This window comes from Rattus norvegicus, chromosome 2 (genome assembly GCF_021556685.1).
Source record: "Rattus norvegicus strain SHRSP/BbbUtx chromosome 2, alternate assembly SHRSP_T2T, whole genome shotgun sequence".
In the NCBI taxonomy this organism is placed as follows: domain Eukaryota; kingdom Metazoa; phylum Chordata; class Mammalia; order Rodentia; family Muridae; genus Rattus; species Rattus norvegicus.
Genome location: NC_141535.1, coordinates 153502943 through 153521761, shown reverse-complemented (window position 1 = coordinate 153521761; position 18819 = coordinate 153502943). Strand labels below are relative to the sequence as shown.

The 18819-nt window shown below is 48.9% G+C and overlaps 1 protein-coding gene across 1 annotated transcript in view; it reads left to right on the top strand.

Moving 5' to 3' along the window:
- Positions 1 to 517: 517 nt before the first annotated feature.
- Rarres1 (retinoic acid receptor responder 1) overlaps positions 518 to 18819 on the top strand; it is a 34660-nt gene continuing 16358 nt past the window's right edge. Inside the window, 2 exon segments of the mRNA NM_001014790.2 lie at positions 518 to 812; positions 18329 to 18394. Coding sequence (NP_001014790.1) covers positions 558 to 812; positions 18329 to 18394 — 321 coding nt within the window. The 5' untranslated portion in view covers positions 518 to 557.

Below are 18819 nucleotides of genomic sequence, written 5' to 3'. Positions count from 1 at the left end.
CTTGATTCTCAAAACTTCTGTCCTGTCGCCCACCGCCCTTCCTCCCTGCCTCACCCGCAGGTGCTCACTCCCTGCTCCCGCACACTTTCCCTGTTCCCAGCGTCTCTTCTGAAATTCCCCATCAAGGCCCGAGGCCGCCGGTCCCTTTCACCACCTGCCTCCTCTCTCACCCGCAGGTAACCTTTGGAGTGGGTTCACTCTAAAACTCGAGGGTTGCGAAATCGGCCCAGCCGCAGGCGACAAGGCAAGTTCCCAGAGCGGGAGTCGGGGTGTGCCCTCAAGGAGGCGCCCCACTGTCCCAAGTCCCCCTCTCACTGCGTCATCGGGGACTCGCTCTCTGACCAGCTCTCCCTGAGGCGCCTTCTGGTCCTTCTGCTTGGACAGGGGAGGCGAGGAAGGGCGGCGACCCGGGGAGGCAACGAAGGGCGGCGACCCGGGGGGCGGAGAGGAGTGGCCGCCGTGGCCTATTTCCGCGAGCATCGCGAACCGGGTTCAGGGAGCTCCGCGTCAGCTTTCCGCATCCACGCAGCCCCGTGGGCCCCCGGTCGCCCGCGTCCATGCCGCCCAGTCGACCCCCGCCGCCGGCGCTGCTACTGAGCCTCTGGCTACTGCCAAGCCTCGCACTGGCCGCTGCTGCCGCAGCGCCGGTGAAGCCGGAGTACACCGTCGTCTCCGGGCAGCCCCCGGCCGTGGGGCTGCCACGCGGGATCCTGCAGCTGGCGGCGCGCGCTGCGCTGCACTTCCTCAACTTCCGCGCCGGCTCGCCCAGCGCGCTACGGGTGCTGGCCGCCGTGCAGGAGGGCCGCGCGTGGGTGAGTGAGTAAGCCGCGATGCGACGGGACACGCTCGGGGATCACAGCGCTCCTGGCCCGAGCTTGTGTTGCCCGAGAGGCACGGAGTCCTCCAACGCTGCCTCAGCCTTTCTGGTATTGCGGAGGCCAGAAATACTTAGCATGTTTGGGAACATGAGGAAAGAAAGGGTCCCACGAATAACAGCTCGTGGTCCGGGTACCCAGCGTGGGTTGCCGTTGGCATGAGCACTGTGTAACCCAATCGACCCATGGCTTAGACTCTATGGCTCCTACCAAAGTAGGGGAGGTGTGTCCAAGAGCTAAGCCAGCTCTCTGCTTCGCAGACAAGTTTCAGAGTTAGGTCTGTTCCGTTGTTCATGACAGGCCACCGTCATGAACAAGGCAAGGCTTCGGGAAAAAGTGGTAAAGGTTACTCAGGGGTCTGTGGCGGGACCATTTAGCTTTGGCGTTCTCCTGATCTAACCAGGGAGTGACAGGACAGCAGTCTTCTGCACAACTGAAAGCGTGATCGAAAACTTGAAAACTTTTCAGCTCATGGATTGCTTGCTGGTTTCCAGGCAGTGGCTGTAGATGTCGAGTTGTATGAATGAAGTCACGTTGTTCTCTTCATCAAACATTTTTAAAGTTACACAACAGAGTCCCGGAGCAACGAGGCTCCCCAGATGTTCCACAAAGCCACAGCCCCACAGCCTAGGTGGAGTCAAGCACAGGCTTTAAATCATCGGTAGGATGATAAAGACTATCCTCCGTCTAGCATCAGATGATGGGAATCACCTTTTCGACTCTTAGCCTTCTTTCCTTATTTCTAGAAAAAGGCAAACTATCTGATTGTTAAAAAAACAAACAGCAACAACAAAACAATCTTTACTGCCTCGGGGACATTCCCCATTCCAAGCTCCAGTCTTCATTAGTTCACCAGAGAAACGAAGTCACAACTTAAGAACGTGTCTTCTTAGAGGAAAGAGGAGCCCTGAAGACAGCTCGATATTTGGGGGAGAATTACCCTATCAGAACAAAAACAAAGAAACAGAAGGCCCAGACTGACCAAGTATACCAATTTTCAAATGCCAGAGATTATTTTCCTTCAATCCAATATGATTTTTAAGAATTATAAAATAGGACTAGTGAGACAGTCATTGGGTAAAGGTGCCTGCTGGCGAGCCTGAAGGTGGAAGAACCCAGGTTGTCCCCTGACTCCCCAGGCCTGCTATGGCATGCATATACACACGTGATAAATAAGTATAATTTAAAAACCCTCCCTATAATACCTTGTATTTCTGTGCCTTTTAGCTGCCCCTTGCAAAAGGAGTCCTTGGCATCCTTACAAAAGAAGCTGGCTCTCAAATCCTGTTCATCATCTGTAGGGTGTGATGCTCCTGAACTCCAAGGTGGCGCTACCTCATCCTAAGGGGTGTGTGCGTGAACGCAGATAAACGTGGGATTCAAGGCCCTGAGAAACAATGTTACACTTCCCCTTAACCTCCCTGACAATTGAACACTTATGTGATTGTGGGGCCAAGGAAAAGAGGCCAGCGTGCCGGGAATCAGTTTCTTCCACAAATCGAGTGAAATTGTTTTCCTTCAAAGGTTACTAAAGGCCTACCCTTAAAGATGATGAAGCAGGCAGGTGACAGTCATCTGGCAAGGGCATGCAAGGCTCTGTGAGAGTGGCAGAAACCAGGAGGACTGACTTCCTAGGATCTGTAGCAGGTGCTGTTTACTTTGGGGGTGGGGAGGATGGCAGCCTTAGGAACGGCTTTTGGTTTTGTTTGTTTGTTTTGTATTCTTGTGGTTTTGAGGTGTTTAGCCAGCCGAGTGAGAACACAAACTCAGCCTGGTGGGGACAGGTTCCAGAAAGATGGTTGTAGGAACTTCTGCTCCAATGACAAGAGCAGCCACACAGCATTTGCTACAAAAAGGAAGGGTTGGTAGACCGCCACCCTTCGTTTTCAGTCTTTATCCCATGGGCACTTTGGTAGAACAAAGTACTAGGTTGCCACACTGCATCTGTCCTTCACCTGGGCCTGGGCCAGGGGGAGCAAGTGGATGCCTGAGAGAGAAAAGTACAAGGGGTAGGGGGTGAGTACTTCTTATCAGCATGAGGGGCTGGGATTAGCTGAGGTTTTTCAGCAGCAACTTATTAAATCAATTTAAGTGAGTTCAGTTGTTTTAATTTTGGGTTCTATGAATTAAGTCTACAGCCCCATACAGGCCAGGCATATGTTCTACCACTGAGCTATACATATCCCAAGTTCTATGTAATGAAATGATGTGGGCTACAGACCATGAGAAAACACGATAAAACCAAGAGTGGTGTTTCAAATACATGTGAATAAACTAGGTCCTGATGAGGGATGCAATTCTTGCTGTATAGCGTATCCCGTCTTAAAACAAAACAAAAGCATGAAAGCCAGGTCCCCAAATAATTCCAGCTCTAAGATTTTCTCCATTCTCCTTTTAGTATTTCGAGTCCTCATTCTAGAAACACTGTTGCCCTCTGCTGGTCAGATGGAGTAGTCACTGCAGATTATGGTTTTAAAAAGACCAAGGAAGCGTCTCCAGTTTCCTAACTGCAGAGTAGACCTTACAGCGGCCTGTGTTGTTCCTGGTCCTACACTACCTTTTCATGACCAAATTTTCCAACCTTCCTGCTACTGAATGGTATAGCCTCAGGAGCACAGATTCCAGGCGGTAGTGGAAGTTCTTAGGTACTGGTGGTCCTGAATCAGGCCCAGGGGTTTCTCTGTTACTGGCTACATTGCTTTCACTGAGTTTTTGGGATTTGAGGACAGTTTCCTAGGCATATACTTCCTAAAAAAAAAAAAAAAGCCAACTCATTCTGGAATCAGCTGTTGTCTGGGAATTGATAAACGTCCCATTTCTTATCCCAGACCAGACACAATGCAAACAGCCAGGCAAGGTGCAGTGGGAGAAGGGGATGGCTCATGCTCTATTCCAATGAAATAGTAAGTATACATAGATCCCTCTAAGTGGAACTCCACGGGTTTTCTCTAGCAAGAAAACATGCCCATAACACATCATTTCAGTTCCTGTTTGGGTCACTGCCAGCAGGGTGTGTGCTTGCACAGTCCTCCAGTGTGTAAAGTGAATAGCGCACAGTCCTCCAGTGTGTAAAGTGCATAATGCACAGTCCTCCAGTGTGTAAAGTGAATAGCGCACGGTCCTCCAGTGTGTAAAGCGAATAGCGCACGGTCCTCCAGTGTGTAAAGCGAATAGCGCACGGTCCTCCAGTGTGTAAAGCGAATAGCGCACGGTCCTCCAGTGTGTAAAGCGAATAGCGCACGGTCCTCCAGTGTGTAAAGCGAATAGCGCACGGTCCTCCAGTGTGCAAAGCGAATAGCGCACGGTCCTCCAGTGTGCAAAGCGAATAGCGCACGGTCCTCCAGTGTGTAAAGCGAATAGCGCACGGTCCTCCAGTGTGTAAAGCGAATAGCGCACGGTCCTCCAGTGTGTAAAGCGAATAGCGCACGGTCCTCCAGTGTGTAAAGCGAATAGCGCACGGTCCTCCAGTGTGTAAAGCGAATAGCGCACGGTCCTCCAGTGTGTAAAGCGAATAGCGCACGGTCCTCCAGTGTGTAAAGCAAATAGCGCATGGTCCTCCAGTGTGTAAAGCGAATAGTGCCCGGTCCTCCAGTGTGTAAAGTGAATAGTGCACGGTCCTCCAGTGTGTAAAGTGTATAGTGCACGGTCCTCCAGTGTGTAAAGTGAATAGTGCACAGTCCTCCAGTGTGTAAAGTGAATAGCGCACAGTCCTCCAGTGTGTAAAGTGAATAGTGCACAGTCCTCCAGTGTGTAAAGTGTACTCCAACCTTACTTCCCTTTCTTCCACAATCCTGGCTCACTCAAAACAGCAAGAGTTGAAGAGACAACCGCATGGATTCTTTCTGGGGCATTTAACTTGGATTTTGTGAGTGTGCTTGCTGGTTTGTTGGTGGTGGTGGTGATGGTGGTTTTGGTTTGTTTGTTTGCTATTCTTGTCATCTTGACAAAAACAAAGTAAGAAGTAACCTCAACTGAGAAAAATGTCTTCATCAGATTGGCCTAGCTAAGTCTATGGGGTGTTTTGTTGGTTAATGATGGATGTGAAAAGGTCCGGCCCACTGTGAGCAGCACCACCTTGGCCTTACCTTGGTCTCAGGTTAGAGTCCTTTTTTAGAGCAACCCATAGGAAGACAGTGAAGCTGCGTGGCCTTGGCTGGAGTTCCTGCCTCAGCTTCCCTCAATGATAGACTGTGCTGGGAAAGTGTAAACCGAAGAAACCCTTTCCTCCCCAAGTTGCGTCTGGCCATGGTCTCTATCGTAGGAAGCAAATACGGTCAGTGGCCTTGACACAACTTTAAGCCTATTCCTCACCCAACATAAGTGAATCTCCAGTAGCCAGCCCATAGGCAAATCCTCTGGTTCTCAGTAAGCATCAGGCCACCCTGGTCAGGCCAGAAGGTAGAGAGAGCAGTGGCTTTTCTTCCAGGATTCAAATACCGTGGGTCTGAAGCAAGAGCAAAAGTTGTCCCCTGGGCCATACAGATCCAAGTGCACATACTCCACTAAGAAAGAACCTCGTCTCTTCCGATCTACGGAGCACTTTAGTCCAACATTAGACACCTAATTACGGCTCGTCTTGAAGGCGTGCCTCCATTAATGTCAATAATTCAGAGTCTGTCTTGAGAGTAGGGAAGCAGTGCATTATGCAGCCCACATTGCACGGAAGCGAACAGTGGCGACCTCAAGAGGCTGCAGTGCAGACGCAGGAGGAAAGACAATAAAAGAGGAAAGTGAAGGCGTGTTTTCTTTCACGGAAAGAAAGCTCTTAACTGTTTTGGGGGCCTTCGCAAGACAACAGCCTAATCAGAGACACCCCTCTGTGGACCATGCTATCTCTAGACCAGCACCCTGCCTAATGGGGGAGACACCACAGCACAAAGCAGAGAGGTGGAGCGCTCCTGCCTGGCATGAAACTGCCCAGGCACACTTCAGGCTTCGCCCCATCATTCCAGCTCCCAGAGGGCAGAGTCTGGGTCTGCATCTTGGCAACTTGCACCAGATCGCCTAAGCTAACTGTACCCTGATGAGCTAGTAAGCAGGCACCCCCTCCACCATTCTGTAGCAAATTGGCTTTGTCATATTCCCCACTCCCAAACCCTGTTCAAAACACTTTAATTTGGTTTTCTACATGTAAGACCAGGACGTTTGCAACCACGGGGTATTGGATGTGCTCCAAATCAAGACTACTGGTGGTGGGGTAATTGCTCTGCGCAGGATTCTGCCCTAGAGTCTTCCTTTAAGGTTCATCATGGTGCTCCTGGAAACCGAATGCAAATGCTCAATACCCCAAAGAGTAATTGTTAATATTAAATAACACACAGTTCCAATGACTGCTAAGCAGTGAGTCACTCCGTGCTTAGCTATGCACACGTGCCGCCAGGGCAGTGGTAACTCATCTGCAGGATGTTTTATTAAGTGAGAGAGCCAAGGGCACGCTGGTTAAGGATAGTAGGCAGAACAAGTGTCCAGCTCGGGTTACTTGTTGTGACTGTTCAAGGTATCACCTGCCCCTAAAATCCAGGTATAAAAGAGAAGCTGCGTGCACTTGCAAAGAAGATGTGTGTGAATCCACAGGCTTACCCAAGGCACGCGCCCACAGCAGAGATCACACTGGGGATTACAGCTGGTTCTCTCTATCCCTTCTTATCACCATATAGCAAGTGCAATAATGCTAGTGGGTTCAAAACATGGCATATATTTGCTTGCAGTTCTGGAAGTCAGAGGTTGGACTGAAAGCAAAGTGTCCCGGGGCCTCATTACCCCGGGGGCCTAGGGGATGCCCCTTGCCTTGCCTCTTCTGGGTGCCAGCTGTGCTCTTGGTTCATGGTTCTGTCTCTTATCCTCAAAGTCATCTGTGTCACATCTTGTGTCTTGAAAATAAACTAGGATAGTCCGATAGGTCCATATGATTAATGAGTGACCCTGGGGAGATCCCATTTTGTAACACAACATCTGTAGAGTCACCGTTTGCCCAACCACACCAGTCCTGAGGCCCTTGAAAATACTTCCCACATTATCAGGCATATGGAAATGGCTACCCTTGCTCCCGTTGCTTCACTCTTGAAACCGTGGCTGTATTTTATTGGAACCGTCTGTCATCTACCCTACTTCCTGGGAGGGACCAGGTGCCGCTCTGACCAGACTTTTGAACAGTCAGCCTTGTTTGCTCTTTGTGCTCCTGTCTCCCTCTTGGATTATACTGTAAGCTTCTACAGGTCAGGAGGTGTCACATGACTTGTCCTGCCCTATACTCGAACCTGGCCTTGCTGGAAACAAGGTTCAGATAACTGTTAAATGACATCACAATAACAGCGAGGGTGCTGGGACCACTGGGAAACTTCCGGTCCCTCCTCACTGGAGAGAGGAGACTTGGAATCTGTGCACCTCTTATACCTAGTCTTTCTTTCCACCATGGGCCCAGAGATGAACCAAGCTGCGGACAGGTCCTGGCAATTCCCTTCTAGTTTTCTACCCCAGGTCAAGAACTCATGTCCAGATTTTGACAAATGGAAGTGACAAACCTTCTATCTTGGCTGGCTGAGCTGGGCTGCTAATGCATGGTGTCCACAGGAAAAGCTTTCCTTGTGCTCCACTGGCTACGGCTGACAGTAACCGACCTTTGTAATATAAACTCAGTTTGTTTTATCAACCCTTGCCTGGAAGGAGAAAATGAAATAATATAATTCCGGGGTATAATGTAATATGCAGTCTGTCCAGAACCTAAGAATGGTACAGCAATTTTTTGTCACAAATGAGTTATTTTCCTCCAACTGAGCCTGACTCATATAAGCAACCTTATAAGGTGGGGAGGTTTGCCTTTCTTGGAACAGCGTGGCATTTGTGTTTTCTCACCAAAGATGAAGCCAGGGGGGACATTTAGAAGCAGAATGTTAGACCAGTGGGTCCCAGTGTGTTGCGGGGGAAGACTAGAAGCCTCTGAGCTCTTGACAGTGCAACCGGTTTCTTCCCATTTGCCCACATTCCCATCTCGAAAACACAGAAAGTCCCCAGATGTGGCCCTAAGGTAAAAGGAGCAGTGGATAGATAGTAGTGGCAGGGAGGAGAACGGGCACAGGAATTCCTTTCATGTGAGCTTCAGGTGTCTCATTACTCAAGTCCTTGTGTTGTAAATGAGCTTAAAGGGTTAAATTTGTGACTGCTCCTAAGATGGGTACACACCTTCAGTCTATCTTTCGGTCCCTCGGTTTCTAGACTCTCTTACTTTTATACTCACTCCTCACATACCAATGATTTATAAATAGAAACATAGCAAAAATGGAGAAGCCAGTACCATTGGTTAGAGCCTAGAAGATTCTCTCCAGATTCAGACAGAACCATCTTTGATCCATTAGTATGGAAAAAAACTTTGTGGTTGATGATGAACAGCTTTTACTGAAAATAAGACCTGAATCAGTAGAACCTTAGAGCCCGTGCTCTTTGCTTCTTGGAGCCTACACAAACGCCATATATAGCAGCTGACACTGCCATAATGGTTTTTGCTTTCTGTGGTTTGTTACTGATGGTCAATAGCAGAAATACTAAGTGGGAGTTTTCAGAAATAAATAATTGCTAAGTTTTAAATTCCTTTTCACCCTGACAGTGTGAAATCTCATGCTAGCCCACTCTGTCCCACCCTGTATGTGAATCACCCAATTTTCTACTGTGCCCACACTGTAAATGCTACCCACCTGCCAGTCACTGGGTGGCTACCCTAGTTATTACATCACCTGGCACAGCATCATGGCGCTTCATTTGTTGAAGCAATTTTATCTGCTAAGGACCCTAGAGCTAACATTAACAAAATGTTAAATGTTATTATTGAATATTATAATGTTCTATTTTATTATTGTTTATCTCGCTGTATTAGTCAGGTTTCTCTCATGGAACAGAACCAATACAATGTACATATAATTTAAGTATGGATTTACTAGCTTGGCTTACAGAGTGAGAGGCAGATAGTCCCAAGGCAGCCATCTGCAGAATGGAAAGCCAGTGAAACCAGTGGCTGCTCATTTCCAGAACTTGTAATTCTAAGAAGAAAGCAAGCCAATGACTTGGTCCTAATGTGAGGCCCAGAGAGTAACTGTGCAGTGTATATCAAAGGCTGACCAATCTCGAGTCCTCAGATAATGGCCACAGTAAGAATGCCTGCCCGGGATGTCGAATGCACCAGAACACAGTGTGCACGTGTGGAATTATGAGAGAATACAATTTACTCTTAACAGTAGTCACTCAGCTTCTTTCGATTTTTAAAATAAATTCTGAAGTGCTGCAGAGGTCGGAGGAAGAGAAGTCCTGAGCGTGTAAGCTTCCTCCTCCTTCCATCTCTCTGCTCCGTCTGCACCCCAGCTTGTGTGTCCGCCCTTCTCCGTCCCACTCAGCGTCTGGCAATCATCTCCAGAAACTCTCAGACACACCCAGAAGTGTGCTCTACTAATTTTCTAGGCATTTCTCAATCCAGTAAAAGTTAACAACTGGGATTAACCTGCTAATCCCTTACTGTGCCTAAGTTATTGACGGCGTCATACACGTGCATTTATAGGACAAACACCACATATTGGACTAGTTATTGCCTGTGTTTCCGGCTATCCACTGTGTCTTAGGACACAGCCCTGCTGTGAGGTCCAATATCGGTTGTCAACTTGACTGCATCTGGAATTAACTAAAACCCAAGCAGCTGGGTACCCCTGTGAGAGACTTTTCTTGATTGACTCATTGAGGTGGGAAGTCAGAAGACTCCCCTTAAATCTGGGCCACACCTTCTGGTGGCAGCTCACCCGAAAGGACATGGGTGGACAGAGCTTTATCTGCCTGTTTCCCTCACTCTCACTGACAAGGTTATCTACCCCGATGCCGAGGTATCTCTTCACTGGTGTTAGAACGAGTCCTTTGGGACTCTAACACAGATGGAAGACTGGCCAAGATATCCAGCCCCAAGGACTGAATATCCACTGGACTTTTGGCCTTTCTGTTAGGAGACAGCCATTGTTGGACTAGCTGGACCACAGCCTGTAAGCCATTCTAAGAACCCCAAACTTCTTTTGGAGACAGTGTGTCCTCATAGTCCAGTTTCCCTGGAACTAGCCTGTGTACACCAGGCTGGCTTCAAGCTCACAGGGATCACCTGCCTCTGTCACTGAAACCGTACACCACCATGTCTGACCTAAATCTCATTCTTAAGGATCTGGTACAGGCTGATGTCTACAGTTCTTGAAGCCTTTCTGGAAAGCATGGAAAACACCAAGAACCCAGGTGTGAATCGTTTAACAAACTGTGATAAATGTATTTGATTATCTGGATCCGCTTATTGTGAGAAGCAAAGAATTTAGTGACTCCATACAAAAAACTTGAAAACTGAAGAAAATGATGGTTCTGGCTCGTTGCTCCTAGTATCTCTGGATAAACTAACAAAGGAAAAAGAATGAACTCAGTAATACAATTGCCCTGCCCCAGATGTGTGTAAACAGTCTAAAGTTTTTCTCAGTGTCCTGTGGAAAAGTATTTCCAGCAACCACAGAGTTGTAGAAAACCAAACCAAAGCCCTAACTATGAGATTGGCTGAATTATAACAAAAATGCAAATCCCAGCCTCAGAGGGTGGTCAGAGTTTAACTACTAATTAGTAAGGCATGGGAAAATGTAACTTGGGATAGAGATGGGTGGGAGGACCCTACTGAGCAGGGAACTTTGACCCCTAAGATTCTTAAGGGTTTATGAATGTGGATCAGATGGAAGTTGCTCAGCACCATGCCTGCCTGCCCACTCGCTTGCCTGCTTACCTGCCTGCTACCTGCCTGCTGCCTGCTGCCTGCTGCCTGCTGACTGCCTGCTTACCTGCCTGCTTACCTGCCTGCTGCCTGCCTGCTGCCTGCTGCCTGCTGACTGCTGCCTGCTGCCTGCTGCCTGCTGACTGCTGACTGCTGCCTGCTGACTGCTGACTGCTGCCTGCCTGCTTACCTGCCTGCTGCCTGCTGCCTGCTGCCTGCTGCCTGCTGCCTGCTGCCTGCCTGCTTACCTGCCTGCTGCCTGCTGCCTGCTGCCTGCTGCCTGCTGCCTGCTGCCTGCTGCCTGCTGCCTGCCTGCTTACCTGCCTGCTTACCTGCCTGCTTACCTGCCTGCTTACCTGCCTGCTGCCTGCCTGCTGCCTGCTGCCTGCTGACTGCTGCCTGCTGCCTGCTGCCTGCTGACTGCTGCCTGCTGACTGCTGCCTGCTGACTGCTGCCTGCCTGCCCACTCGCTTGCCTGCTTACCTGCCTGCTACCTGCCTGCTGCCTGCTGCCTGCTGCCTGCTGCCTGCCTGCTTACCTGCCTGCTTACCTGCCTGCTGCCTGCCTGCTGCCTGCTGCCTGCTGCCTGCTGACTGCTGACTGCTGCCTGCCTGCTTACCTGCCTGCTGCCTGCTGCCTGCTGCCTGCTTACCTGCCTGCTGCCTGCCTGCTGCCTGCTGCCTGCTGCCTGCTGCCTGCTGACTGCTGCCTGCTGCCTGCTGACTGCTGACTGCTGCCTGCTGACTGCTGCCTGCTGACTGCTGACTGCTGCCTGCTGCCTGCTGCCTGCCTGCTTACCTGCCTGCTGCCTGCTGCCTGCTGCCTGCTGCCTGCTGCCTGCTGACTGCTGACTGCTGCCTGCTGCCTGCCTGCTTACCTGCCTGCTGCCTGCTGCCTGCTGCCTGCTGCCTGCCTGCTTACCTGCCTGCTGCCTGCTGCCTGCCTGCCTGCTGACTGCTGACTGCTGACTGCTGACTGCTGACTGCCTGCTTCAATGCTCCCCAACATGATGGCCATGGACTCTAACCCTCTGGAACCATGAGCCTGAAATAAAATGCTTTCCTTTATAAACTGCCTTGGTCGCACTGTTTAAGACACCTGCCCTTGAGAGGGAATACTATACAGCAAAGTACTTATTCATGTAACAGGAGGTGATGAGTGAATTTTCTTCAAAAATTGGAAATCTGCCCAGACTGGATTGATAGTGTGTCAGTTGCTGCAGAAGCAGGTGGACTTGCCACCTCGATTTCTGAAGTGTCATAGCTTGATTCTCCAGAGACTCCAGGTGTTCACACTGACCACGCTTTGAAGGAACTCCCCTATTTCCCTGACTCTAATGATGTCATCACTTTACTACTGAATGTGAACACTGCTTGCTGGACTTACTGGTCACTCCCTGTCCCTCAGAACTTCAGCAGTCCCACCCCACAACTAGAAAGAACTTCTCCTAGTGTGGTCCTGAGATCTGTGATTTGTTGAAATGCAAATTCTCAGACTCCACCCCAGACTAACTGAATTAATCCTTGGTGGGTGGGCCCATTATGCAGGGTTTAGCAGGCCCCCTGGGGCATTTTGGTGAACACCCACAACAAAAGGATAAAGTCACTAGAAGAGACCTCCTCTAACCTGGCCCCAGCTCCGTACTGTCCTCAACCCCAAGTCTACCCCATGTCAATGTGTTAACTCCCCAGCTGGGCTGCTCCCGAGTACTGGGTCACACTCCTGTCTGGAGCAGTCTTTCTTTCACTTGCTTCTGTTGGTCCTAATCTTCTCTAGTACTTTCCACAGCTATCCTGAGCCAGGATTCCATTCACAATTTGTCCAAAAGGGTCTATCCTTAGGGCTCCTACAATCTTGGATCATCTTTATTGTCCAAGCTGTTAAGGGTTGTATCACATCTTCCCAAAGGGATCTGTGGAAGTCCAAACCCAGCTGGTGAGCGCTCCCTTACTGTAAAGAGTCTCCTGAGATGTAAACAAGGGACAGTGAGGTCATACTGTGTTACTGAGCCTTAAATCCGGTGACTTCTGTCCTTATAAAAGGGCCACGAGAGGATACAGACAGGCAGAGGGAAGAAGAGTCTGGATGATGCAGTTGTGAGCCAGGGAAGCCAGGGAGTGGAGCCCACTCCCTAGAGCCAGGAAGAGGGAAGGTGGATTCCACCCGCAGTCTCAGATGGAGCTAGTCCTGCTGACACCTTGACACTGGACTTCTAGTCTTCAGAACTGTGAGAGGAAACTGTTGTTTTTAGCCACCCAGTGTGTGGTCCTTTGCTATGAAACTCTAGCAGTCAAGCACACAGACCCTTCCTGGCCACGCCCTCCCAGAGAAAGGTTCTCATCTACAGGAGGTGCTTTGCAGGCACAACACAAGGTCCACCTCCATCCAGCCAAGCCTTCATCCCAGCACTTCCTCACACACACACAGCAGCAGCCAGCTTGCAGGCTCCCTTTCCTTAGAAGGGACTGCTGAGACCTGCTTCTGTAACCTCTGTGCTTGCAGTCTGGGGATAGGCCACATGTGACAACTGACAGCTCTTGAACTAGGCAATGCCTTGTTCCTGGGACAAGCTGCCTTGTCTGTTCATGTATACAATGGCAATAGTGAGAATACCCTACCTCAAGGCATGATGATGTGAGTTCCTGCCCAGGAGCCATGTGAAGTCAGGGAGGGCAGACAGTGAGAGTGGCAGATGTACATGGATGGATGGGTGGCAAGATAGACTGATGGATGGATGGACGGACGGACAGACAGACAGACCAATGGATGGGCTTGACTGATGGTAATAGGTACAGACACAGAAATAAACCATCCATTCCCTGTAACTTGCAGGGCAGTTTTATATATAAACACTAAATAAAGACATGATATGGATTTGATAAGGATCTGAGGAGCGTTTCTCTTAACAAAAAAGAAAGGTCGATGGACAGTGAATCTAGGTCTTTGAAGGCACCTCATCATATGCTTCTCAAACAGGACTTTGAGAGTAGCCTCCACGCTGCCAAACAACTACAAGTCAAGCACAAGAAGCCAGAAGGACAGTACAGCCAGGAGAGGCAGACACAGCTCTTCCCATGGCCATGGGAGCAGGCACTAAGGAACCCGCAAACAAGAGCACAAAGCCCAGGTTCAGAGCTAACCTACACACCGCTGATGGGCGAGGTTGTAAGGCGCTATGTTATAGGCTGGAGCACGGAAGCTTTGTGCCCACCCAGAATTAAAAAGCAGTCTGCAGTAAGGAACTGCTAATCCCACTGTGGTAGTCACGTGGGCAGTTGCTTTGTTTGCTTTTTCTTAGCAAAGAACCTTCCTTATTCTGGAAAACATGACAATGGTGCACTCTGCCTCTGGCTAGGTTTAAGAAAAGTGGGGTGGCCTCATCTGTTTTGCAGATGGTCAGTTTGGGTGGCATGAGATGCCGGGCATTGGAGACTCTGATCTTCAGTGCAGCCTGCTCCCTGTGGTGGAAAAGCTAGGGCTGGCTCCCCTCTGCAGTGTGGATTCAGCTCCTTTAAAACGAACTGCATGGTCCCGCTTTTCACAGCACAGACTGCTCGAGATGCAGACAGAGATCGTGTGGTGGGCAAGAGGAGCTCACTGATCATGAGTCGCTGTCACAGGAACTAGATTTAAAACCTTGTATTGTGTTTCCCACATCCTTGGACCTAATCGCTCTAACAGTGAGAAAGCTATGAAAACATTAGGCTAAGCTATGAGGTGGGGCACCTAAGCCAAGTCACTTTGGGTTGGACTAGTGCTTTTAAGTGCTTTGTGGTGTTTTTGTTTTAAGATTTATTTATTAATCTTATGTATATGAGTATGCTGTCTTGATGCACACCAGAAGAGGGCATCAGATCCTATTACAGATGGCTGTGAACCACCATATAATTACTGGGATTTGAACTCAAACCTCTTGAAGAGCCATCTCTCCAGCCTAGCTTTTATTTTTGTTTTTTTTTTTAAAGGCCTGTTTGTTAATTTGATTTTAGAAAGGTACAGGGCTGGGGTGGGGGTCTGGGGTGCTGAGGAAGCAACTTCCGGTTCAAGGTCCGTACTTAACTTTCCTTAGTGGCGAGGGGAGCGGGGAGATCATTTTTATGCTTGTCCCCACACCCAGCACCCTCCCAGTGACAAACATTTCCAAATGTCAGCTGCATATTTTATTTGCAACCATTTTACGAAAGATATGATGAAATCAAGGTTTTTAGGATTTGTCCTTGTTGCTGGACACAAGCCTGCTTTGTTCCCTAGGTTTGCTGTATACTCTTCCATGCAGGTACTGCCGTGTTAGCTCTAGAAGTCAGCCTCTAACAGTGGCATACCTCAGTGAACACCAGTGTGAATCAGCCCATCACCAGTCTGCTCACAGCTTCTCTGAAGCAGGCTCTCCAGGTTGGAGAATGCTCATACAGATTTGTTTGGTCACTTATGAAGATTGCTGACCACCAGGCTGTACCAGGCTAACCTCCCAGCAACCAGGGAAGGCATTTGCAACCCCAAGGCACGACCTACAGCAGATCCCATGGCTAGTGTCTAGGAGCTGCACAGTGACAACCCAGTTTCTTTACTTTGACTTTCCTTCTGGTGAGCTCAGAGCCTTCAGTGCTTGCTGTCTTAGAATTCATAGCTCATGGAGAGGTTCGGGAAGAACCCAGCGCTGGCCCCGTCTGATATCTGCTGTTGTTTTGCAAACAGGGGCATTTCAAATGACCCTTGATGCTAGCATGTTGTCTCAACATAAAATGTGTTTCAGGCATTGAATCATGGTCACTTGTCACTAAACAGTGGGGATAGAACTGAGAATTGCAGTTAGGCCGTTTGTCCTTGTATGACCATCATAGTGTGTCATCACCCGAAGGTAGACGGAGTAGGTCACTCAGAGAGGCTCATTAAGGTGACCAAGAGACAGATAAAGACAAACTGTGTGCAGCTGCTGCCAACGTAGCACGTCACAAACTTTTCTTTTGTATGTAGGTTCTATCCCAAATGTTAAAAGCACACCACAGTAAGCACGTGACCAAGTGTTGTACATTATATGTAATTCGAGAGGCCACACTTTTAAGATTATTTTAGTGTGTCTGTGTGTTACTTGTGCGTATGTCTATGCACATTGCCTGAGGCACACGCATCATAAGAGATCAGAGCCCCTGGAACTAGAGTTAAGGATGAACCACCCACTTCTCCAGCCTCTCCCTTGTACCTCTGGAAGGGCAGTCAGTGCTCTTAACCACTGAGCCATCTCTCCAGCCCTCTTTTGTACCGTCTAAGGGACTTGTGTCAGCACACCATGCACTTCTGACCACATGCACTTCATAGTCCCCACCTTGGCTCAAGCCCCTCTGTACTGCTTCCTGTTCCTACCTGCTCGCTGTGGGTATCCCTTTTCTGCTCTCACTCTTTTCTTAAAGCCCCACTCTGTAAGTTGTGCTCACTATAACCTGCTAGGCAACCCTTGCCCACCTAGTCAGCTGCTTCCTGCACTGATTTTAGCCTGTTTGTCCTTCAGTTCCCCAGGCTGCTCCTCGGGCCCTTCAACACTCCCTTCTCCTTGTGTGAGATGACTCACCTGCTCCCCTCACCCCTTTCCCCAAGCCAGCTCCTCCCTAGTCTTCAGAGTTGAACTCAAATGTCACCTCTAGACCCTTAGATTGGATCAGTCATCTTTTCAAAGCTCATAAGTCAACTCTAATCAGATCACCATTGTCCACAGTGGCAGCATATAAATGAGTCCTTTCTGCTCTAGGCTGCCCAGGGGCAGGCAATGGTATTGTTTTGCCTCCTTTCCCCTCACTTAGCCTAGGGTTGGGTAAGGCAGACACTCTGTCATCCTAAAGTGAGTACTGCTGGATGAGAAGGCTGCCAATCAAGGAGAGTGAGAGTCAAAGCTCGGGCCCCACCCCAGATGAAGGGGGACCCCCACCTTGTGCTGACTGCAGTGACTTATCTCAACAGACCAGCTAAGTAACTTGTGACTCCATAAGGAAGAGGGGAGAGGGAGGCTTTGGGGAGATTAGATAAAGAATGAGTCTTGATGCACGATAAAGGACAACTGAAAATACTAAAATCCTATTAAGGATCCTGTGTCAAAGCTTTCAAGGGTGTCCAGTTAAAATAAGCAAATCAAATAGCAAAGAAAGTAACACTTCAGAGAGGCTGACTCAGCTGGGAGCCTTGATGAACATGGCCCCATTCTCTGCTTCCCCCTCCTACCAAAGAATAGTCTATTGGGACCTCACTTAGCTTCATGTGTTTCTAAAAACCTGGTCATCAAAATACTCTTAAGCTCCCTACTTCCTTTAATTCCAGTGCTCCAAGGCAGAAACAGGTGAATCTCTCTGAGTTTTAAACAGTGATTTTCAGACTAGCCAAGGCTACAAGGGAGACCCTATCTCAAACAAACAACAACAAGAGTAAATAAATATGCGGAATTATTTTAAGAATAAGGAAGCGCCCCCACCCTGGGGAGTGCGAATCAGCACTGTCTGGCAAATCAGCAGCCCTGATCTATTATTGTCATGGAGGTTGATGCTCCTCTTGACTCTTCTTTCTCTCTTATCCCTGGAGGATCATGTCCACTTCTCTGCTTTGGCCACCTCTGCTAATTCCTTCTGCACACCTCAGATGCTTCCCATCTGGCTTGGCTCCTTCCTCCCTCTCTTCTCTTACAGTGCTCCCCTCCACCCCTGCCCTTCTCATCTGAAAATCTGAGGGCCGGTCTGGCTCCTACAGAGAAGACAGCACTTGGGGGTTATGACACCCTAGAGAACGTGCCAGCCAGGTCCTCAGAGTCACATGTAGAGGACTGGGGTCCAGAGCCAGGGTAGCAAACCTTTAAAAGCCTAGAACCTGTGGGCAAGGAAAGTTGCCTTCTTTGGGCTCTGACCATTGCCCCTGATATGCCAACTTCTACCCTTCATTTCTTCATTTTTGTCGTGCTAACAATGGCTTAAGAGTTAGTGCAGGGGGTTGGGGATTTAGCTCAGTGGTAGAGCGCTTGCCTAACAAGCGCAAGGCCCTGGGTTCGATGCCCAGCTCCGAAAAATAAATAAATAAATAAATAAATAAATAAATAAATAAATAAATAGTGCAGGAACCGGTAAGATGGTTTAGTGGGGATAAATGCTTGCACTGTTAATCCCACCAGGCAAGAATGCGATCACTACCACAATTTTTTTGAGCCAAATTCAAGAATCTCCAGATTTACTGAGGTATACAGATGGCAACCGCACTGACACACCACAGTGCCCGTGAACATAATGCTTTTACTATTTTTATAAAGTGTATATGTATGAATATGTATCTACATGTATGTAAGTGCATTATATGTATGTCTGGTGTCCTTGATGTCCAGAAGAGGACACTGACTCCCTTGGTCCTGGAGTTACACACAGCTGTGAGACACGATTCGGGTGCTGGGAATTGAACCTGGGTTGCCTGGAAGGGGAGAAAGTGCTCTTAACCACCACCGAGTCACCTCTCCAACCCCAAGGACATGATTTGCTTTATTTGTGCCCCTAGATGTCCTAGAACTCACTATGTAGAGTGGGTTGGCCTCAAACTCACAGAAATCTGCCAGCTTCCCACGTGTTAGGGTTAAAGGCACCAGCATAACCCATCAGGAATACTCTTGATAGTGAAAACACTTGTATTGCTCCCACTGTGTTAAGACGAAGTTTCTGTATTCCAGGTTGACCCTCAGGAGGGCTGCGAGGTGGACCTGGTGTTTAGCACAGAGCACTACAACCCCGAGCAGGTAAGCCTCCCCACCTAGCGGTGCAGTCTGTTGGCAACTGTCTTGTCTTTAGAGGAAGAGGTGAGAATCTGAACAAAGAAAGCCTGGAGATTCTCTCTTTTCATCCTATTTGTTCTCAAGAATGAAAGAACACAGCATAGGAGACTGCGTGCTCACCGCAGCAGTGGGGCGGACTGGCAGGTGGCAAGTGTACTTACCCTTCACAGTGACAGGGAGATAGCGTATTGAGCGTGCGCAAGAGGGCAGCGGGATGGGCAGTAACTAGAAAGGAGACTGCAGGCAAGGTAGGACTTCTGGGGAGACTCCACTGAGTTTTACAATTATTTAAGTAAATTCTTAAATCCATATGCTCAATTTTCATTTAAAAATATTTTAATTTATTCTTTGAAAAGTTCATACACATATACAATGTATTTGAACTTCTC